We start from the raw sequence: 24,279 nt of genomic DNA, 5'->3' as shown, positions 1-24,279 counted from the left end.
TGAAGAAGAAAAACGTAAGGCCAGTATTTAGATGTCCAACTCCTCTGAAGATCAGTGGAAGTTAAGCACCTAAAATGATTAATTATCTCTGTGAATCTGAGCATAAATTATTGTTCAGTGGCAAAGAGCAAATCCACAGCAGAGAAAAGCCCTGACTCACAAAGTCTGAAGCTTGACCTTGTGTGAGCATCCTTACAACCTGCCTCCCTTCCTGAAGGACCACAGGAAATTAAGGGGGTGAACTTGAGGAGTGATGTGCAGTCCTTTGCACATGTACCTAAGGGCATCAGCCAATAGCTAAAATTCTGTTTTGTGGACAGTTTTGAATCATTTTAATTTCATTAAGTTTTGCTTCATTTTACATTTTTAATTATTTCTGGCAGTGATTGCAACAAGAACTAAGACAATCTGACCTTCAAGATGTTTTCACGCTTTAAATGAATGGTATTTTTCAGTAAATAGTAAATTAAGAAGATGCTATGCACATCATTTATGGTACTGTGTTCTTTAGTGCTGTATAATTCAAAATGTTTGCAGACAATTCGTTACATTACTTATGAAAATTTCATGAAGGACTTTATTCCCTTTTAAAAAGGTGAACTGCAGAAGAGGAAAAATAGTCTTGTGCTCTTTCCCCCTTGTTTATTGTATATAAGAAAAGTCTTGGTGGATTAACAATATCTGTTATTTTCCAAATGAAAAATTCAGGCTTCTTTTGCAATACGGCACAGATGGAGACATCAGAATATGGGCAACTAAGAGCAAAAGAAATATTCAGTTATACTTTTACGTATTTGTTCTATGATTAATAAACAGGTAGAGGGGTGAGTATCTTTAAGATGCACTATCACCATCTTTAAATGAATATACTGAATTTTAACACCAGATATGCTCCAAGAATAGAACAGCAAAATGCCTGTAAATTAAACTGTGCTTTCTTGATTTTTCCCAAGTACAACAGAAATAGGGGAAAGAAATGGAAAGAAAACTAAAACAAAAAACCCAACCCAAATACAACCTTTTAAGCTTTTGATGTACCCTGAGATAAAAAAGAAACCTCAATATTGTTCTTTAAAAAATTCAGTACAAACACAATTAATTTCTTTCACAGACAGAGACAGGTAGTTGAGGTAGCTGTTTTTCCTATAAGAAATGACATTGTCAGCCAAAAAAGTAGTTGGGACATTGGGGCAGGAGGAGGCCAAAGACCCCAAGTTGTGCAATCTCGTTTCCTTGGTCTGTACATCTTTTAGATTTTGAAACACCAGCCCTGTGTTTAAGGAGGGGGAGTGTGTGTGTGTGGCTTTGGAAGGATGAGGAGTTACCATCAGCCCCCTGCAGTGAGAAATTACTCTTTTACATCAGGCCCTATACATTTCAGTTAGCAAACTAATCCAATGCAATCAGACTGCAAATTGTCAAAGCAAGCCAGAAGGAAGATAAACATCTGTCAGTCTGAATCCGCTAAATTTGAAAGCGTTCGTTCAATTACAGGCAATTTGGCAAGCGACCCATGCCGCAGACCACCTCTTCTGCCCCTGATGCTGTTGAGAAACCGGGCAGTGTGCGCCCCTTGCCGTCTCCTAGGACTGTGAGGGGGAGCAGCCTGTTTCAATGGTGCTGGTTTGCAGTTTTTCAAGGACCCACCTCAGCCCTGGTTAGGGGGCAGGAACCACATCCCTGCAAAGGGAGCTCTGACAGCAGCAGGGTGGTCCTGCGCTCGGGGCTTGCATAGTCCCGCACTTGTCCCCAGCAGATGCAGTGCAGTTATCACACCAACCACCAACAACTCTAACTTTCATATATTCTCTGGACAGCATTAGTTGAGCTGGCAGGTAATGAATTTTCATGTTTCCTTTTAATACAGATCCCCGTGGCTGGGATAATGAATGTTATCCTTTCACTCATACTCTAAAAGGCCAAGTTCGATAACTGTCAGAGCTGAGTCACCTCCTACCACTCTGGTTTGCACCAGAGTAAATCCAAGTGATGCTAATATGTCTTTCTGCTAAGAGCAGTGTCAATATCTATTAAAGATTAAATAGATCTTAGTGTTGATTTGCAGAGAAAAATCTGTTGCTGCAAGCACATAATGAGAGTAGATGGAAATGAACTCGAGAAGGGATATTGCATTCATAAGGGAGAAAGCAGGACCAGAAGGTTCAGCTTGGTTTTCTGTAATAAAAAGGATCTTTAAAAGCAATTCCCTCTTTCCTAATTTTGTCGTTTTGAAACCAAAAGATGTTTAATCACCTTCTTCACTGAACTTGCTGTTCCAGTCCTTTGGAAAATGCCAAGACAAACAGAAATAGCTTGCCGTGCTCCTGACGCTTCTTCATTATTTCTCAGATGTTCCTGATCCACCAGAAGACCTTCAGCTCTCAGAAAATCAAAACCGAAGTGTTCGACTATCCTGGCAAGCCGGGGCCAGTCATAACAGCCCTGTTAATGGTATGAAGGATTTTAGTAACATCATCTTGCACTGTTTAGCGTTATGGCACGTCATGGCTGTTAGAAGAAACAAAGCGTGCTCACAGCCATACTTAATTGGTTTTACTGAGACAGTTAATTTGTTGTAAGTTCATTTCCATCCTTGCTATTTATAACCCGTTTATACAGGCTCTGCCTTTTTTCTTTTGTTTTGCTTCTTTTCCTCCCCAGAGTCGATTATAGAATTTGAAGAGAACCGGTGGGAGCCGGGGAGGTGGCAGGAGCTAACCCGAGCCCCGGGGAATGACACCACGGCCCTTTTGTCACTGGCCCCGTATATGAATTATCAGTTTCGCGTCGTGTCTGTGAACGCTGTGGGAAGGAGCCAGCCTAGTAAACCATCGCTGCGCTATGCAACACCTCCGGCTGGTAAACACTGCCATCTAGTTTTCTGAATATTGATATTTTTAGTGTTTTGCTGGGAATAACAGTGCCCCCGTGTGCTTCAGAGGGGAGTAAAGAAGGCAGGCACGCTTGTGCTGCCTTCGCGGCTCAGCGGAGTCTACGCTGCCGTGGTTAGCAGGGTGTTTCCTACCAGGGTACCGACAGCATACAGCTTTCCTGAGCTCGGCTGGGTTTGCACCATTGCAGCCTTTTATGGACAAGCAGTTGCTGGAGAGGATCTTTGAGGTTTACGGGGAGCCTTCCAGCAGCACTAAGCTTGTCAAATATGTCCATTACAGTGCCTTTCTCACTGTGACAGAAAATGTTGTGGCCCTGAAAGTAATTTTAGAGGCCAACTGTTCAGCACAGCATTTGCATTCCCTGGCATTTTTCTTTCATTCTTTTTTTTTCCCCCTTTTACTTCAATTTCAGGTCCTTCTTCAGCTTTTCAGCTGTGTGCGTCCCACTAATGATATACCTTCTGTTTACTATCCCCGTAGGGAGAAAAGTCTCTTCCTCCTAATCCCCCTACATCTGGTGCTTTGAAATCCAAAAGTCACAGTTTCATGTTAGCTGGTGGCTCCAACTAACAAGGGCACTTAGGAATCAAAACTGCATAAAGAATGTGTTTTGGTCACAGCAGCTTTGCTGATCCAAGTAATTAATCTCGTGGACGTTTTTTGTTTAGGTGTCTTTCATTCTCAGTAATATGGAAATAAGAAAAGTTTTTTGAATCCTTTTTTTGTATTTAAATAATAAATGCAAATAAAACCCAGGATATGCAAACTAACCTTGTCACTTGTGTGGTTCCAGCTCCAGATAAGAACCCAGAAAACATCCGAGTTGAAGCTTCTGAACCAAATGAAATGGTGATGAAATGGGAGGTAAGGCAAATGTGTCTGTCAATGCTACAATATTGAAAACAGGTTCTTCCTTCAAGCAGCAGGTTCTAAAGCAGCATGGAATTTATCAGGATGTTGTTTTAATATAAATACATTTAAAAAAAAATTGGATCCCTTACTTTATCTCCCATTCCCCTACCTCTGTTTTTTAGGAAATATTTGCAAATTCCGTAGGTAGGACCCTTGAAGCTTCTGAAGTCATTTATTGACTTAAATGTGTTCTGGATTTCCTCCCCTAGTTTCATTTTGATTCAAAAGTTAATTTTTTACATCTAACTTTGCAGGTTATCAAGAAATATGAAAGTCCTATAAAGCACAGTGAGAATCCTCCAGCGTACGCTCTTCTTCCATGCATCTTGCATACGGAAGGTGCTTAAAATAATTGTGGTCTCACCCTGCTCTGCAGGAGGAGCCGCCAGGCCCAGGCAGGGGATGGTTTACACGTAGCTTCTGCCCTTCCAGCCTGGAGGTGTAAAAATGATGGAGATCACTTGGCCAAGAGAACGTGAGCTTGAATTTTTACATCAAAAACTAACGGAATGTAGGAAAAGCTCCTAAGCATGTGTGTCAAAGGAATTGTGTAAAAGTCTTGAGATGATTTCCAGTCCTCAAATTCCCTGGCTTTTAAGCTTACAGCTTTTGTGCCAACAGTTTAAAGAGAGATATATTCCTTCATTTAACACAAATTTCAACAACTGTGGAAGGAAGCATATTTTTTTGTGGCTGGAATTAAACACAATTTACATGAGATTTACTCCTCAATCTGCTGCTCGCAGCAAAGAACAATAAATGTTTTCCCAGTGTGAATTCATGGTTTAGGCTATAATTATGCCAAAAGGAGGTGGCCCTCTAGATCTGTTGACTTGGATTTGGGTGGGGATTTTTGCTGTAGGACATAGCCCAGAGTCAGGGAAGACAATCCTGCCTCTCGGAAGAAATGCAGAGCCATAGTAAACAGCATGGCTGGGAAATGCTGCGATGACCAACGCTTCGTTGAGCAGAGAACGAGCACTCCCCCTCGCCGGGAAGCCCGTAATCGGCTGCCTAGACAGGGCAAAAGTAGAAGCGACAACTGAGACTGAAGGGAGAGAATGGGGTGGACAGGCTTTGTTAAATCTTGTTGAATCATTTAAATGTTGTAAACCATTTATTTATGGTGTTTCCTGTGTGCTTTTCTGAGGAAGTGCTAGGCACTGAACACGCTATTTCTGGCAGACAAAGGCTGCAAAACGATGTTAATCTGCCTACTTTGGATTAAGAGACCAGATGAGCATTAGTGACTAGCTTTTCAGCCAAGGATTTGCAGCGTTAAGGGAGATCAAAATAAGAGTCAAGCAGTGCTGCAGTTTAACTCTAAATGAGAAGTTATTTTTGAGTAGGAATTTTTTATTTCTTCAGCTTCTTTTGCGATCCCATTCCCCGGGATCTTTGCCATGGAGGTGATTCTCCCAGCGGTGCCTGTTAGAAAGCTGCCCAGTCTACCAGCTCCTTGGCCACAGTCATCCCAAAGATCCTCATACCCTCAGAGCAGATAAATGGGAATTTTTGCACATCCTCCAGACCTAAGTGCCCCTATGCATGAGGAGTGGCGGTCAGGGGGGTCAATGGGGCATCGCTTTCTGCTGCAAGGCAAAGCCGTTTCATTACAGACCTCTGTGTGCAGCTTGGATATGTATCAATTATTATATATTTGATATGTACAATATATAATTTAAATATTATTAAAAGTAGGCAATGTGGTGGGAAATACCCACAGCTGTTTCAGTGGACTGAAAAATACCCCGTCATTTTTGGTAGTGCAAATTATTAATTGAAGAAGTACATTTTCAGAGAAATAAACTCAATTGGAGAATGTCTCATGACAATCCATTGCTATATGTCTTCTAATATTTTATAAATTAATGTTAATTTGATGGGAACCATGCTGTGTTGAATTCTTCAGCTGATCGTAAAAAAGAGTAGCACAGCAGTTGCACATTAAATGTCCAGGCATAGTTTCAAGCATTTGGTGCATATTTAGAACAAATCTAAATTTTAATGACCCAACTTGCTGTGCTACATAAAATTCTAGGATAAAACACGGATTTTAGCTGTACTAAAAGACACACACGACCTTACTCCAAAACATGCATTTCAGTTGTGCTAAAAGGCATGCAGTTTTACATCACACAAGAAAACCTGTGACAAAACAAAACCTGATGTATGTAGTGTGCAGAAATATGTCTCCTAACAATTAATCTTGCTTTTAATCCAACTGTTTCTCTGCCTTTCACCCACCTTTCTCTTGAAGTCATGACTTTTTTTTTCCAGTCGTCTTAAAATTAACACGATCAGCGAAAAGTTAAAGCTTTCTTTTTTCCCCCTTTTCTCTCCCAACATGCTCTCCAAAATGATCCCCCCCTCCCCTCAGCTGCTGTTTCATGATTACTGCCACAAAGGCAGACGGGATCTCTTTTAACTTCTTCCGCAGCCATTGAAACCCGTGGAGAGGAACGGGCCGGGGCTGGAGTACAAAGTCAGCTGGCGGCAGCGGGGAGTCGAGGCGGACTGGAACGAGGAGATGGTGAAGAAGCATTCTCTGACCCTGCGGAACACCCCCACCTTCGTGCCTTACGAGATCAAAGTCCAAGCGGTAAATAATTTAGGATCTGGTCCCGAACCAAACGTTACCATCGGATATTCAGGAGAGGACGGTAAGTAGTGGAAACTTCCATGTAAAAGTAGGCTGTGTGGGGGATTCTTGCGATGCAAAACGATCGGATATGAAGTGATGGATTAGGCAGCCCATGGCCAAAACTGTTTAAATGCCAGTGCTCAGCGTGATGGGCTACATGAGACACAGATATGACTGATGCTGGGTGCCGTGGATGCCAGCTTGCTGGAGTTTGAGGCTTTTTTTGGAAAGGTCACTTGTGCTTTCATTAATCTCAGTTGCTGGCTTAATCTGGATACTTGTTTGAAGGCCAAAGTCCATAAGAAGCCTATGAAATGTAGCAGTCATTGTGTCGTACTTGGTGGGAAAAAAATCTTTACCTTGTCTGGGGCCCAGTTCAACAGTTTAACACTGTCAGAAGTTAAGTACTCTGGCAATTAAGTACAAACACTCAGGTGCTGGGCGTTGTAAGTGAATTTATAGATGGTGCCACATTCCCATGTGTGCTGGGTGTTACCTTGTCCATTGAGTCCTTGAAGAACAGGTCCTCCTCCAGCCTGGGTTTCTGTCCAGTGGCTTTTCATGGCTCCCGGGTAGCACAGCCCCCTTTCAGGCTTCCCTGTGTCTCTGGAGAAGTCTTCCTCCACTGTAAGGCTTTGCTTTGGATCTACTCCTGCTCCAAGCCCCCTCCCTGGGTCTTCTCAGCGCCTGCCCACCTCTGACTTTGGACTCTGCCTGGCCCACAGTGCATCACCCAGGCCAGATCAAACAGAGAGGCTTTCTCCCCTTGCCACCCATTTTCACAAAATAGGTGCCCTGGGCTGCTCTGAAATCACAGCAACCGCTTGTGATACCCACCCTTTGTACTTGCTCTTTGAGCTCCAGCTTCAAGGTGGGCTTTAATAATCATGTCCTGTTAGGAGAGGTGAACATGTGGGAGGATTGCCCTGCTAATAGAATTAATGCCGGTGCCACGTGGGAGGCGACAGCCCTGCTACCTCCATGGGACACTAGATAACGTCACTGCTGAGGCCACCCCAACATCTCTGACCAGCAGCCTGTCCCCTTCGGTGTTCACTGCATGGCTACAGAAGGTATTTGGAGGACTGGAAATGTATCCAGCTGCAGTAAAAAATGCCAAGCCTCGCTTTGGGAAGCAACCCAGTTAAGCACTAACACCATCAAAAAAAAAAGAATCTTTTTTGTAGCAATTAAGGATTTAAATCAGCAAGGGAGTAAACAGCATGGTGGCCAGCTAGCGTGGGGCGCCAGGCTTCCCCGATCCCAAATACAAATGCTTATTGCATTTGCAAACGCTTAGCAGCAGAGGCTGGGAACTGTTGGCGAAGAGGGGCCAGGAGGGCCAGCGAATGGTCCGTGTTTCAGATCTGCAGATTAATTTTATTAGTTGAAGTCAGACAGTTTTGATCCCGTGCAGAATCTGAAATCTTCAAGTTGTTTTTGTAAGAATGAAACAAACTGACAGTTTGAATGGCCTTTGAAAAGTCAACAGTGCATTAGCCAACTAAGACAAGCACGTGTTTTGCTGCTTATTAAAATGACCAGACAGCCACGTCCTTGATTCAACCCGCCACGTCCCGCAGCAGTCACTCCCCAGGAGCAGTAGTATGGGTGCTGCTGCTCCCACCTCTCCACTTGCTGCCGCCTCTCGCAGAAGCCGATATGGAGTATCATGATCCATGGTAGGCGATATGAAACAGTCAGTAAAGTTACCGTGATAACCACCGATGTAAAAAATCTCACCGGCTTTACAGAGGGAAAGAAATCCTAAGGCGGGCTCTCTGGAGCACTCCTCTTGTTGAGTGAGCGCACCGAGATCTGCGTTATCAACCCTGGATGGACCGGTTTGATGTTTACAACCTGCTGAGTGCTTCCTCGTGTTTCAGCAGCATGAGGTTTTGGTGCTGGGAATGCTCTTGGTGCTGTTCAGACAGGAGAATGCCCACTGTGCACCCAGAGGTGGGCAACAGGAAGGTTTGGTGGTGCCTCTTCTCTCCTCTGTAGAGCATATGGCAGAAGAGGTGGTGAACAGTGAGAACAGAGAGGAAGAAACCCCGCAGCATGTTTATTTTCTTTGTGTGTCTGTGATGGATTTAATTTTATATCGATCAGTGGAAAATCTTCCTTGCAATTCAGTTGTCAATGGATCAATGCCTCTTTTTTTCAGGTGCTATAATAGCTCTCTGTGTTGTATAGTGATTAAAATCCTGCTGTTTAATGAGCTTAGTCGTAAAATGAAATTGATTATAAAAAAAACCCTTTATGATTGCCTTCTTGAGTGCTGTGTTAATCATTTTTTTTATTCTTCTCACTGCTGTAAGCATTACTTGAAACAGGAAATCATAAATACTGGTGTAGAAATTCATATGTCCCAGCGCACCTGTATTCCAGCCCGCAGCAGAAAGCCCTGATATGGCAAAGTAATGTTTATTGGCCCATTGCACCCACTGGATGCAGGTGGAATGGCTTTTTTCTTGCCTGCAGTAAGACTACATGAACTGCCACAGCGTGAGCTGGAAAGCCAAGCCCTGTAGCTGTGAACAGTGTGAAACTGAGCTCTTGTAAGTGTCTTTAATATGCAGCACTTTTGGTTTTCAGTTCCAGATGCCGCTCCTTCCGGCGTATCGGTGGATATTGTGAACAGCACGCTGGTCAAAGTCTTCTGGTTTGGAATACCAAGGGACAGAGTTCGTGGACATTTAAGAGGCTATAAGGTTACAAATCTCTCTTTAAATAATTGCATACAGTTGAATAAACTATTAAATGAATCTTAGATCAAGGATAGGTTTCAGCCTCTCATTTCTGGGAAGATGAGAGAAATCAATGTTGTCTTCAGCCCCATAAAACATAATTTGTTACAGAAATGCCAATCTCAATGCAGGTCAGTTGGTGGAAAACAAAAAGCATGCTGGATGGAAAAAGGCATCACCCAGAGAAACACTTCCTAACATTTGTAGGAGACAGAAACTATGGGATGATTCCCGGTCTAGAGCCCTTCAGTGAATTCCGCTTAACTGTTTTGGCTTACAACGCCAAAGGAGATGGCCCGGAAAGCTCCCCCGTTGTGTTTGAAACTCCGGAAGGAGGTAAGACAAAATGAGATTTTGGGATGGAGGGACATAAATAGAAATTGTCCATGTAACAAGGCAAGTTGATTTCTGCATTTAAAGTGATTGTAAAATCTCTGATATTCATAAAACCCTTCACTAGAAAGGGGAACTGTAGGTTTTGAGCTGAACTAGATCCTCATTTAACAAGTATGTGTAGAGCCAGACCTGTCCAATCTTCTCTGAAAGCTAATCCCTGTATCTTCCAGTCCCCGAACAACCACGTTTTCTGAGGATCCTGAACTTTGACAAGGACTCCGTCACTCTGTCGTGGGGACTTCCCAAGAGAGCAAACGGCCACCTTACTGGCTACATTTTGCAATACCAGATAAGTACGTGCTTGTTTTGCTTTGATTTTAGAATTTAAGCATTATCAGTTAAAAAAAAAAAAGAGAAAAAAAAAGAAAAAAAGGTTTACATGTGCACAGTTATTTAAAAGAGGCTGATGAGAAGGGCTGTTTCTGAGATCCCTATAACAGCCATAGCATCAGAACAGCGTGTTTTGACCTGCGATGTGCGCGCAGCCTGCTAGAGGGCAGGCCAAAGCCATCTTCCAGCGCAAAAAGTTTTCCATGCACTTTTCTGATGTACGCTGACGTTGCTGCCATGCCCTCTTCCACATTTATACACTAATTAATTATTTCATATCTGTAAATTATACCTAACGTAGTAGTTAAGAAGACCCATAAATTGTAGGTGCATTTTACTGAAGTGAAACTTATTGAACATAAAATAATTTGTAATGAGGGCACTTTAGCCACATTTATTCAGATGTTCACGTTATGTCAGTGAGCGATGTGCGATGCCTCAGCAGAAATGCAGACAATTACCACCTGAGTCATGTTATTGAGTAATCGCATTGAGAAACAACTAAATACCAGGGGTGTTTCTTTCTTGCCTATGAAAAAACTGAGTAGCTGGGAAGAGACTTCGAGCAGATAACCTCAGGCAAGATTCAGTATTGGTCCCTGACTGCCACAACACCAGCTGTGAGGTGTGGCGACAATTCAGGGTATTTCATATGTTCTTTGGGGATGGAACAGGATTAGACTGTGTCCTGTTTACAAAAAAAAACCCCAGGTACTTTTCACTTATCTCTGCTGATAACAGAACTGCCCAGTTGCCTTTGCAAGCTGAGGCTGGAGGCTGGATCTTCCCTTTGGTTTTGATGACTATGGGCAGAGAGTGAATCCATCTATTTAGGCAGTTTGGGAGTAGCAACCCCTGCTTCAGCTGCCAACTGTGCCAAGCAGAACAACCACCCGTTAACTTGCTTGCAAAAGTTTGCAGATGTTTGGAAGCAAAGCAAGAAACAATTCATATATATTTAATGATCTAGGAGACAGTAATTTTTACCTCCCACTCAGTATGTGCATATCTAGGATCAGAGAGCTTTTTAAGAACAGTAATAGCTCACCGAGTAGTTGGGAGATTGACATGGATGAGATAAATCCCATTTAAGTACTTGGCAGGAAGGTGAGATATGCTTATTCAGCCTTCATCCTTCCTACTTACTGCAGAGTGCCTCCTTGCAGGGGTGTTCATGACAAATTTCATGTTCGTAGCCTTTAGCTGCTGGATCTGACTCAACTGCCTTTTCCCTTTCAGTAAACGAAACCCATGAAATCGGACCTCTGAACGACGTCAGTGTAACCAACCGCTCCACGCTCAGCTGGAGGCTTTCAGGTCTCAGCTCCAGTACCAAGTACAAATTCTACGTAAAGGCTTGTACAGTCAAAGGCTGTGGGAAGCCGGTCACAGAAGAAGGACTAACGATGGCTCAAGGGAGTAAGTTAATAGGCAATATGTTTTTATGTGGAGAAGCTCTAACAATAACGGAAAAATCTATTGAGAATATTCCAGGCTTGACATTTCCTTTGTAATTAGAGGAAATAAATTTGTTTTCCTTTCCATGAGAACAATCAATGAACTTTTTAATGTAGCCATGCAGCTCTTCAGAAAAGTAGAGCTTATCTGTTTCATTTTGCTGTACAGTACTGTGTTTCTATTCCCACCAATCAACTCTTCAATCTGTACTAGAATAAGTAAATTGCATTTAGTCACGAACAGAAAATTGAAGATCTAGATAATCTGTTCTCAGTAATATAATAAAAACACATTCTGCCCTTGCATGAAGATGGGGGACTGTAGAAATGTTACGTGCAGGTATTTGACATAGAAAATCCAGATGAACCTAAAGTTGACTGCAGTGCTTTTGATCCATTATTTTATTATTATTTTATCAGAGACTGGAAGTGACCATTTGTGTGCCACTTACACCCTATCCTAAAAGACTGATGTTCAGTGATTTAAAGGAAAATCGCAAGCACTATATGATAGCTCATCTTTCACATTCAGTTGAAATGAAATAAAATGTACTGTGCTCAGCAAGTCTGAAAACTCTACAATACCGACGAACAAGTCCTTGCTATTAATCAGAAACCGTTGCTGTGCACTTATCACGGGGAAGGAGAAAGAGAATGTGATAAGCAAAATAGTCCTGGCTTCATCATTTTTAGCAATGATAACAGTCTGGAACAACGTCGATATAAAATAGAAAAATCGTCCTTGTTGCACAATATCCTATTGGACTTCTAAGTTGCAGAATCTCTTCAGTTACTGGTAAAACAAGTAAGAAGTACTTTAAACTCATCATGTCCCAGTTCAGGATCCAATCATGAGCTATCATCCGTTTTCTCAAGTAGTGAAACTCCCTCTCAACTCTCTGGTAGCCACCAGTCTCACTGTAGTATTCAGGTACTCACATAGTAGTAACTATTAATCTATCAGCATGGTTTAAATTTATTCTTCATTAAAGAAAGTAAAAGTTCCTTTTTTTTTTCAAGCTAAAAATATACAATTTCACCTCATTAGTTACCTTTTCTGGCCTCCCTTGGGCAGCCAGAATAATGTGTTTTGGCCACTTGAAAGTCTATATCTTCTTTGAATAACCTTGTCAGGTTTTATGAAATGCGTCCCTGCCTGATATGCTTAAAAGGATGATAAGGTTGCCATTCGTCTTGTTCTCGTTCTCTTCTTTCCTAAGACTTCGTTTCAGCAGTGGCAACAACTGATTCTTGTGAAATGCTTGTAGAATAGAGTAGTATAATTAATAAAAGCTGCAAGGGTCCAGTTCTGCAATTAATGTGTGCTTCTCGCTGGTTCTCAAGCCACCCTAAATTAGGACGCTGCATCTGTCACTGAGACGTCGTTAGAATTTTGTGTCATTATTTGCTGGCTAAATTGTTCGGATATTTTTCAACTAAACATGATAGGCTGAAAAAAAATCACTCTTTTCAGTGACCTTCTTGGGGTTTTAAGCTGTGGTATGGGAAGCAAGACAATTGCTCAAAATTAAAACAATCTCTCTTTTTGAAGAAAGGGAATGATTTCAAAAGTCAAGTTTATAATTTAAAATGACCCACATAAATGACAGATATAAAATGTGGTGCCCTCTGAAATGAAACTCCAAGTTTCTTTGGGTTTTGATTCAGTGATTCTATATCCACTATGTTCTGGTTTTAGTAATAAAAACATAAAGCTCTCATTGTTCATTTTAAGACTTTGAATAGCTTCCACTGCTGCAATATAGCCTTTGCAGGCTGCGCCATGGGTATTTCAGAATTTCACGATACGTTCTGCCAGGAAGTGGAGATGTTGAGGTGGAAGCTATGGATTCATTCACATTTTATCATTGATGTACTTGATCTACATCACTGCTATTGCTTTCATTTAGCAATTATCCCTGCTACTATAGTCTGGAATCAAAAAGAAAAGTCAATCTCTTTTTTTAATAAGTACATATGCAAGTATGCGTGCATCACCACTAAAAACAAGTCTGTGTAGGGAGGATTGTTGTGCTCTAAATGATAATTTTCCCAGCCGTAATTTATGTGCAACCCATTTCCTGACAATGAGTTTGCAAGTGGCATGAGTGACTGAATTTAGTAAAAAACGTTTCTCTCAATTAAATAAATACAGCTCCCTGTGTAGATAAATGGGTAGGTCATACCCTTTCTCTACAACTGCAGCATCTTCCTCTGTGAATGAACCATTCAGATTCAGATTTTTGTCAGGAGTAACACATTGCTTTGAGTTAGCAACACTTTACCAAAAAGTCAATGAGTGGATACTGATAGGAAAAGACCATCTCATGCTCACATCTCTTTTTCTTCATTCTCCGGCGGAGCAGTGCTGCACTCTGTGCTTGTCTGGCAGTGGTGGAGATGGAGCCCTCTGCTCTGCAGTACTGCCTCTCTCAGAAGGGGCTGTTTCTGTATAATTACTTAACAGAGGAAAACCACATTTTAATATTTGTCTCTAAGATTAAATGCAGGCCCACTGGAATTAATGAGAAATAGCAGTAGGCGATATAAAAGCTTTCGTTTATAGCATCCTTGTTGCATGACCCAACACTACTGGCATTGGCAGCTAATACAAAGTCAATGAAATAAAAGCCTCTTTCTTATGAAAGATCTTAAACGTAGGCAAAATAACTCAGATGTGAAACGCTGATAGACAACCAAAGATTTTTATCAGTTGTTGATAAAATACTGTGGACAATCATGAAGAACCTGGGCAAAAGGATATTTGCATCGTACTGCAAAATAAATAATAGTTTATTTTTTGTGGCATCATCATGGTTTCATTCCGTAGAGGAAGGTATGCTGTCTTTAGAAAATGAGTTTTATCTCTAACTTTTCATTTTCAGGCAGTATTTCTTAAATGACCTACAAACTAATTAATTTTCCCCTTGAAAATGTTGATTTCCCAATGATCATTAGCCCCCAGAAAGATAATACAAAATAATGTTCTTACATAAGTGAAAAAAATTAATTTAATATAGTAGTCTTTCTTTAACACAAAGCTTCTTTTCATCTAGTTACCAGTGTTTCTCGAGGATTACTGAACACGTATTACATGTTGAGAATGATTACTGTGTGTCCAGAAATTCAAGCCTTAATGAAAAATTCATCCAGAGGAAGCCGTACAACTGTAGTTTTATTTTCCAGAGAAGCCAGAGAATAAAAGTTCACCAGTTTCATTACATTTCAATGGCAATCGGCACTTAACTCCCACAGGCTTTTTGAAAATCTTAGCCGGAGGATACTAACCTTCATGACACACCATAAGATGAGGAGAGCAACCATTTGTAACAAAACATACGGTTTTAGTTCTCTTTTGCCACAGGCACAGTGAAAAAGGAAAAATACAACTGCCTTAGCCATCAGTAACCACTGGTGGTGTTACCAGCAACCCCTCAAAATATACCCTATTTGCTCACAATCAAGAGAATCTGATGAAATCTTGGTGAAAAGTTCCTTTTTCTGTCGTTTATGCCACTCTGCTCTGTGCCTCTTCTTCGGCCGGGGGACCTGTAGCCCATCAAACCCTAATGACAGGCAAGGAACCGTCCTGCCAGCCCGGGTGCCGCACACAGGCTGGATGGGAAAAGGAATAAGTGATGTATCGCTGTTTCAAACCCCTATCACTTTGAGCAAGAAAAATAGGCATGTTAAATATAATATGCTAAATATATCAGTCTTGGAGTACTTCAAGCAAATTTGTGATTAACTGTTTGTCTTTGCTATTTGTTTTGCTTTTTCCTCTTCAATCAGCCTGCCCCAGTGTAGCCAACGCAGAGAGCTAAAGAGAAGCAGCAAGAGATGAACGAGCTATAACCTGTCTTCTTGTCCGAGCTCAGATTTCTCCCACAAGTGACGATCCGTACAAATAGCTGATTGCTAACTCACCTATAAATTATTCTCAATAGACTTTACACACAGCAGGTTTACTAATCTCTATAGCTTGAAATATTCCCAATTTAGCATGAATTGCCTCCTTCACTAAAAAAGCCCAGAAGATGAAGGATACTTGTGATGCATATTTATACACTTTCAATAGCCAGGCAGTAGGGGAAAACTAATGAAAGTTCAACTTTCCATTTATTGCAGCAGATGTATTTAGACAGGTATGGTTATAAATTAAGATATTGCCCACAATTAGTATTTAGCTGTTAGGCTGCCAGCTTTTTTATATAAGTATGTTTTATAACAGATTTGCTAACTTTTGGAGAACTAGCACTCTTGTAACTCTTTGGGGGCAGTTTATATTGTTTTTCCCTTTATACCATAAGCTTCTATAAAAAATGTGTGTTCCGTTGTTCTCATAAATCTCAAAGCCCGGTAGGAATATTGTAAAATTGCAGTTCAGTGTTTAATGTTCATGCAAGTCCCATGGTATGGCTGATAAATAGTGGGGGAAGATGAGAAGTGCTGGTGATATGCCTTTATTACTAATGTCTCTTCTCCCTTACTGTAGATTAAAAACCTAACCCAACTGCTTTCAATTTTCTGAAGCTAATTTCTGCAGCTCACTGACCTTTCAGTATGTTGAGCTTTTCCTTATCTGTATATCTTTGCTTTTATTTTTCAGGATGCTACACTGCTTTTTCTATTCCAACCACCAAACTTGCCCCAATTAGCAATGCTTTCTCCTGTGTAGGTGCTATGTTGAGTGTGTAACACAGAAAGAAATCGCATGGAAAGAAACCTCATAATCACCCATCACTGGACACCCATACCAAGTTTCAAAGAAAAAAAATTGTGTGGTGTTTTGGGATAGGTGATGTTAAACAGCCTGGAGAGCCGATGGTAAATCCCCAGTCCCAGGTCAGGTCGGGCTCAAACCCTCATTCCCGGACGTGCGTCCCAGCCCCGCGCTGCTCGCTGTGCCAGGGCAGCCGGAGGGGCTGATCCGGCTGAGCCATGACCTGGCAGAAAAAGGGGTTATTTTTCAGCCATATCAGTTCCCCCTTCCTGCTTCTGTAAGGAACTGACCGCTCAAAAAGAAGAGGCTGGCCCAAGCTGGAAATAAATAGGTGATAGATAAGGACTGGTTAAGGTGGTTTAAGAAAATGCACAACGAACCGCAGCTGTGGGCTGCCGCTGAGCTCAGGGTTAAGCCTTTTGCTTACTAGGAGTTCAGGAGAAATGCTTCCTAAGGAGACCTGTGTTGTCTGCAAGTTGGACCATGTGGTTATCATGTCATGCATAAGTGTTACATGGTATTTAATGCATCTGGATTTAAGGTTCACATTCATTCTTGTTACTTTATGGATAGGGTTTCCATTAAATACTTTTTTTTGATGTCTTGATTTTAGAACATGTAATTAATATATACCTGTGGTATCCTGTTGCTTAATTTGCAGTTTGATTAAAAATTATAGCTCAGTTTCACATACTTCATTTAGCAAAAATTGCCAATAGATGGATTAATTTATGATAATAAGCTGTGCTTCAGTATCAGCAGTATTTCAGCTGTATGTGTTCTCTCTGGGTCCCAATGGTCTACTAATTTAACTGCTTATTGTAATACATGTATAGTTGCCTTGAAAAACTTATCTTGAACTGCTCATTTGATTGTGCTTGGATTCGTCTTAATCTTTTCTTTTTCCCTTCAGCTGTCAACGAAGCCTTAATCACTGAAAGCTTCTTGCTTTGCTTGTTTACTAGTTCTTGCTTTGCTTGTTTATGAGTTTAAGTATTAATGAGCATTGTTTTACTATCAATGCTACTGGTCAAGTAGTTTTCAGATTATACTGTGTGCTCAATCCTTAGTTTAGACAACTTTGGATAAAGCAGGCAAATTAGGCAACACAATTAAAGAGTTATATTTATTAAGTGCAGCCCCCCAAAATGTCTCTCCTGCCATCGAGGGCAGGCACAGTCCCGGGTTGTACCCGTTGGTTGACTAAAGAGATCCCCCGTGTCAGCCCGAAGTTCTGAATTTGCTTGTATGAACAGGCTTTTCATGTTCAGGCAGTGATTACTAACCTCTGGAGATGTCCTTTTTTCTGTTATCCACAAACGCTATTTTAAAAAAGCTTGTTTAGTACCCTGCAATCTTAATGCAGACAGAAATTACAGTAGGCGTTTTGCGAGTAAAAAGGCTCTGAATCTAGGGCTACTGGAATTTCCCTTCTACCTCTTAATCAAATATTAACCTCATCAGGAACATTTAAATGCCTAAATATCAATTTAAAAGCAAACTTCAGCTGTATCTAAAACAGTGCTTTGTGCAGGCATTGTGGAATTTAAAAGGACATGGAAAATCACTGTCAGGAGAGAAACGAGTACAAATCCCAATGTTAATTTTTTCCGTGAGACATATAAGAATCCATTTCCAGCTAACAAGCTGTCTGTGCTTCCCTGCTGAGTTCAGTTCAATGGGAGAAGCATCAAACCCCAGATTATCTATACAAAGCAAGCCCATTTTCAAGTTGTAATTTTTTAAGCACGCATTAGTTAAAGCAGATCCATAATCCCCCATCAATATTAACTTTCATCCTGGGAAATGTACAAACCCCTTCATAAACATCAGGATTATTTCAGTCTGCTGTTTATTTTATCTGATGGAATATTAAAAATCAAATAGGGGGAATGGTTTTTAGTTTATCGCCTGCTTTTGAAAATCAGATTATCTCATGACAAATCTTAAAAATCCTTGTGTGTCATATTTGTGTGTTATTGACATTATTTGTAACTGCATTTCACGGGCCTTTTGTTCAATGAATACAATTAATCGATATGACTTGAATATGTACATTCCATAGGTAAAGGGATCGGCAAGATTTCAGAAGCAGTAAACCCCACCCAAAAGTTTCACCCCGTTGAGGCACTTGAGCCTGGAACTGAATATACAGTTCGTCTAGTGACTAAGAATTGGGTTGATAACAATAGCATTTTTGAAGATGTAATTGAGACAAGGGGGAGAGGTGAGACATGAAACCCTTCAAGGTGGTAAAGATTTATTCTCAATGTAAATAAATGTTGAGGTTACATCTTACGTTGTGCAGTGCAAGTGTACCAAAATCATAATTTTGTTTTGTGATTTTGAAGTTGACCCTTGCAGTTGAATCCCATGGGAGCATAAACGCATCCGTGGTTCTCGGCTGAGTCTTATGCTTTACTTGGCGCACAATAGCCTGGAACAATTACAAACCTTTACAAAACAGTTTTCCCTCCTATGCGATTTTGAAAGGGTAGTGCGGTGATATAATTCATTTTAAGTGTGCCAGTCCAGTGGTTTGCATGTATCGGGTGCACTTTTAACTCTATTTCTTTCGCAAAACTGCTTTTGCATGAGAGGCTTAACAATTCTCTGTTCAGCTTTCCTATTTGGCATTAATCCTTTGAGTCAACTGCTCTCTCAGAATTACCTTTCCAAAATGTCTGTATTGTGCCTTGTAGACTGCAGATTCCCCTTAAGTCTGAAAATGTCACGCTCTGGATGTATTTCTGTCTTGCATTTCTTTAAGTTGAACACAATAAGTAGTGATAGTCTGATTCAATTAAGATTCACTGAAGAAAATGTTATGTATTCATGTTATAGTAGGGTGATGCCCTTTTCCTCTGGTTAATTTTCTTTTTTTTCACTCCTCTTCTGTTTCACAAAGCCTATGCTGGCATTTACGATGGAATTTCCACCCAGGGGTGGTTTATTGGACTGATGTGTGCCATCGCTTTGCTCACCCTACTGCTGCTAACTGTTTGCTTTGTCAGAAGAAATAAAGGAGGAAAATATTCAGGTAAATGGATTTATTGTCCTTTGGCTATGTTCACGTGTTAATAACCAGCATCCTTCAGACTTTTATCTCTGGAGGCTGCAAAGCCACAAGCAGAAACATCCAATTAGGATTTGTAGCTTTTGATAAATATCCACAGAATGGATTCTAATGAATATAAGTGAAACTGTGCTCTCTGGGTGAGATAGTGCTGTGTGCTGGTCAGAGATCTTGCTAAGGCCTTTCACAGTGCTTGTTGAATCTTCCAGTATGTATCCAGCCGTAGAGTCAAGGTCCTTCACCAGCTGCACCGCAGTTGGCAGGGCTACCTGCTCACTTTCTGCCTGATAACTGCTACCTGACGTACTAACTGACATCACTTCCATGGGTAGCCAAACTGCTTAACAATAGAATATTTTGCTAAAAGTAATTCTGTAATTTTCGAAGCAATGAGTAAGGATTTAAGTTTAAATATTTAAGTATAAATCTGGTTGTCGGAAGAGGTGGTGGATGCCCCATCCCTGGAAACATTCAAGATCAGGTTGGGCAGGGCTCTGAGCAACCTGATCCAGTTGAAGATGTCCCTGCCCATGGTAGGGCGGTTGGACTAGATGACCTTTAAAGGTCCCTTCCAACCCAAACCATTCTATGATTCTATAAACACTTGTTAGCTTTCTGAAAAATTAGGGAATGGCACCAGACCCTTGATGGAAGCATGCTGGTTATGTCCAGCCAGACATGCAGTGCAAGCTGCTGCCCTCCAGGTTAGGCTGTAGGAGATGACAGGCGGTTTTCCCATTGCACCTGCAAAAAGCAAAGTCCACGGCAGAACATGGCATACAGATCTGTGCTTTATTTTATTTGTACAGTGAAAGAAAAAGAAGATTTGCATCCAGATCCTGAAGCTCAATCAATAAAAGATGAAATCTTTGGGGAATATAGGTAAATAGGACCTGCTTTAACAAGCGTCTGTGTTTGTTGGGGTTTTGTTTGTTTCCAGATGTCATCATTATTTAGGACATTTTTATAGCATGCAATTAACGCTATTTTTCATTTTCAAAGCAAACCTCACAGGAATGGATAATAGTAGGAATATAAAGGTATACCTAGTATACTTAAATCCATCCAAGTTGGGATATAAGTAAATGTTGATGTATCAGTGGTTATTTTGCACTTGTTTTTTTTTAATTAGCATTGTATGAATAATGTAAATATATATGATAATTTGGGTTCCTACTGCAATGTCCATTGAAGTCAATAGAAAGACTTTTATGTCTTCAGTGGGTTTCTGAAACCCAGTCAGGCCCAAATTGTGTAATATGGGGAATGTTCATTCTGTGGAAGAAAACAGAAGTTTGAAACACAGTAAGAGATGGCAAAAGACCCAACAGCCCTCACTACAGAAGCTTCTGTAAGAGAACTGAAATAATTGCTTTAGCTGCTTTAAAATAACTAAAGCTTACAATAACCATGGTGTAAAGAAAAAGACATAATTTCTGTTGAAATCCCACTTATATATACTACATTATTTGTACTGGACTAGGTTTTTTTTTCTGCATAATTTCATCTTTATTTAATTTTTAATGCTTTCTAATGGGACAAATATTTAGAAAGGTAAGAAAGTCCTGAGGTTAATAACTTTGACCCCCTCCTTTCCCCTCAAACTCCAAACTTGTCTTTTCTATAAATAGAAATACCATGTGCAGAAAAGTAGCAAATATTTTTACTGTATTGATTATACGCGTTATTGATTATATGCTGAAGAGGTAAAGTTGAGGTGCGTTTCTCTGTCCTTCCATTACCAAAGCTTTGACACTGAGTTGGCATCAGCAAGGGCCATAATTGAGTAATTATGTACCTAGTTCAGAGGCCTAATTTGTTTTTTTTGTAGTCTTTTAATCTATGTTCCCAATCCCCCCAAACTTTCTGTTCAGTCAGGAGAAGTCAGGCTGCTTTGGTGGTTCTTCTGCAGTACCATTAGGAGGAATGGCCAGCGGAATTTCCATTTTTTCCTGCATTTTGGTGATGGGTCTGTCCTTCTTCATGAAATTGCCATTGAACATAGACTGCATATGAGCAGATGCAGACACTCTGATTCTGCTTCTGTTTTCCCCTGTTCCTCCCCTTTAGCAGAGAGAAACTCCATCAGTTACCGTAAGATAAGATAACAGCAGAACAAATGAAAAAAGGGAAAAAAGCCCCTTTGTCAGGATCTAAAATCAAACAAATGCTCACAAAGCAGTGAGATACAACCTACAGCTGATGCCTCATCCCATAATTGTACATCAGTTCACCCACCCACCTCAAAAGAAAAAGGAAATAAATAAGCCCTGAATATTGCCCACTGTTTTGTAAAATGAAAATGTCTCTTTCCGTAAGGTGCCAAAGACTTGACACCAGCGCTGATCGCTGGAACAGATCCCTCAAATCCTTTAGCATTTCCTTTTCTTTCCCCTTCACTTTCTATCCATTCTTATGTCTGTCCAGGGCAAAAAGGGAAAAAACCAAAACACACGAGTAGTTTTCACTGATGTTTGCCTTTTTAACCAATTCCATTGTTCTAATAATCCCAAAATCATATGTGTGGGGAATTCAGGTGGGTGTAGATGACCTGTCTGAGGTGCACCAGACCAAGGAGGACTCCTGGGGTCAGATCATTCTCAATGTCCAGCCCACGTAGAAATGTTTCCCTCGCTCTTCCCTCCTGCTGCTTTCTTTCACAATAAAAGAGCAGTTTCCATGCTTGCAATTAAAAGCTAGATTTTTGGAAAGGCGTTTCTTTGTTTTGTAGTGACAGCGATGAAAAGCCGCTGAAAGGCAGCCTCCACTCAATTAACGGGGACATTAAAGCCACCGAAAGTGCTGATAGTCTGGTAGATTATGGAGAAGGGGAGCATGGGATGTTCAATGAAGATGGTTCATTTATTGGAGCTTATTCTGGATCTAAGGAAAAAGGATCAGTGGAAAGCACTGGGAGTTCTACGGCAACTTTTCCTCTCCACGCCTAAAAATATTAGCAAGAATGATTCGTGTTTAATTATGATATTTATCTTGATTAGTACTTTGCAGTTACCACACGTGATTGGAAGCAGGTTGCCAATTGAGCCAGTCAGAAACCTGACATCCAGGTAATATAAAAAAAAAGTCACTGCCACTAAAAGATGATTTTCCATCCTAATTTCTAGGTGTTTTCTTCTAATTAAAACAAAACAAATAATTCTTTACTATACAAAATGTCTTACCCAGTCTTACCAAAACGGAATTTCTCAGTGTTACAGCTGTATAGTTAACTGCTACTCCGTGTGTTTCTTAGGTTTGGAATATGTTTCTCTGTGTAGTATTTTTTTTCCTTGTATGGCTGTTGTCACTTTGTACATAAATTTATATGTAGTATTCCCTCATGTATGGTGACCTCAGCATTGTAGAGGTTATAACACAACAAGAAAATCAAACAGAAACAACAGGTTACTCTGCAAAGTGACACAATGCATCCTGCTGAGAAAAATGATAATTTAAAATACTGGAGAAATATATTCTATATATTGTATAATTTTTCATAAAGAAATAAACTCCTTTGCTTATGATACTCTAAAACTATTTTAGTGGTTACAGCTGACTGTAATTACTTAGAGATGCAACTTTATCCACAGAAAAATTGCTCTTAAAAGACAAAGCTCTGGCCTTGTGGATGAATCTTCTGTCCAGTAGCTGGCACTATTTCCTTAAATAAGTTAAGCTGCAATATCTTTCCTGCGGCAAGGCAAAACAGGGTTCCCATCCACCATCATTAGAAAGTATTTTAATTTGTTTTCCCGAGTCTCTGCAAGCTGCATTTCTAAGCAAAACGCTTGTTGCCTGTCTCATATCTGTATATTTGTGCGCTAGCATACCTTTCATGGAGACGTTGTACATATGATATTAATATTGACACAAGTAAAAATCAGCCTTGTTTTATTTTGAAATGAGACATGTTGCTAGCATGAGTTTGTATAGCTGTGTAGGAATGAATAGAATTGCTTCTCAATATGAGTTTGGACCAGCAGAACTAGTTTTCAGAGGCAGTTGTGCGTATACCCGTCATATAAATCTCACGTCTTTCTAGTATCACATAAAGTAGACCTACCTGACTTTCAAGAGGTCATTTATTTTCAAGCTATTCATTGTTAAATAAACAAAAACGAAAGCAAAGAGAAAATATTATGGTATAGTTTCTTTTATGTTTTGTTTACAGAATGCTGGTTTAAATCTGGTTCTTTTCTTTGCCTCTCCAACACTAACTCAGCAAAGCTGTACAGCACATTTTTTTGGTCTTTTTGTATTGGAATCTCCTGAATTTCTTTAAAAATGTTTGTGTTTTTGAATATGCTTATTTGAGTAGAGTATCGATATGGCTTCGTTTCTTCTTGCACTGACAAATGACTGTCACTTCAATTATAATATTTTTAAAATAGTTACTGCAGGAGGAATGGGTCCTAAAAGCCATTTTGCATCGTGATAGTAATTAGGCAAATATCCCCAACGGCTCCTTCATGGTCTCCATTACTTCAATGGAAGAAAGAAAGGAAGCAAGAATTACTCGCATGGTTATGAGTTTCCAGTAATGCCTACAATTAAGACCCGTTGTTGCCCACAGAAGTGCAGGTTGTTTCCAGTAGAAAGCCGGTGGTTCGCAGCAGCTCCCCTTACGCGTGGGCTCCTCAGCGGGGCGGCTGAATTCCCAGTTGTGCTCAGCGATTTCTGAAAGCAGTAAGAGACCTTTGGGGCTCGATGCTTCTGCATATCTGTTCCTCTTTTTGGTTTTTTAATTATTTTTGCTTGTAAGGACCTTTCATCTAGCCTCTCTTTGGGAAAAGCAAACCCCAAACAGCCAGCCCGAAACCCCCAGTGCTGCCGTGTGTACGAGTGTGAAAGGATGAATGGAAATCTGCCCTGAGGCAAAAATCACCCCACTCCGTGGCAGCGACCCCGCGGGGTGAAGGACTTGATTTTATTATTTATAAAGTTTTATTTTCTGTATTTCTCTCAATCCAAATGCCGAAAAAGTCCAAAGTAATTTTCATTTTTTAAAAAAATATTCATTTTAAAAGAAGGGAGTGCATAATTGGAGAAATGTGAAAATTGGCATCTAGTCAACAGAGACATTTCCCACCAGGATCT

General features: G+C 40.5%; 1 protein-coding gene across 1 annotated transcript in view; it reads left to right on the top strand.

Moving 5' to 3' along the window:
* Positions 1–23,287, top strand: part of CHL1 (cell adhesion molecule L1 like) — a 107,912-nt gene extending 84,625 nt beyond the window's left edge. The window contains exons 16-27 of the mRNA XM_075158607.1: positions 2,350–2,451; positions 2,662–2,859; positions 3,688–3,758; positions 6,247–6,469; positions 9,049–9,164; positions 9,332–9,536; positions 9,767–9,889; positions 11,166–11,345; positions 18,172–18,333; positions 19,015–19,146; positions 19,992–20,064; positions 21,914–23,287. Coding sequence (XP_075014708.1) covers positions 2,350–2,451; positions 2,662–2,859; positions 3,688–3,758; positions 6,247–6,469; positions 9,049–9,164; positions 9,332–9,536; positions 9,767–9,889; positions 11,166–11,345; positions 18,172–18,333; positions 19,015–19,146; positions 19,992–20,064; positions 21,914–22,130 — 1,802 coding nt within the window. The 3' untranslated portion in view covers positions 22,131–23,287. The remainder of the gene's footprint in view (positions 1–2,349; positions 2,452–2,661; positions 2,860–3,687; positions 3,759–6,246; positions 6,470–9,048; positions 9,165–9,331; positions 9,537–9,766; positions 9,890–11,165; positions 11,346–18,171; positions 18,334–19,014; positions 19,147–19,991; positions 20,065–21,913) is intronic.
* The last annotated feature ends 992 nt before the right edge of the window (positions 23,288–24,279 follow it).

This window comes from Calonectris borealis, chromosome 10, assembly GCF_964195595.1.
Source record: "Calonectris borealis chromosome 10, bCalBor7.hap1.2, whole genome shotgun sequence".
In the NCBI taxonomy this organism is placed as follows: domain Eukaryota; kingdom Metazoa; phylum Chordata; class Aves; order Procellariiformes; family Procellariidae; genus Calonectris; species Calonectris borealis.
Note: the sequence above shows the minus strand (reverse complement) of the source record. Positions and strands in the feature narration are given on the sequence as shown.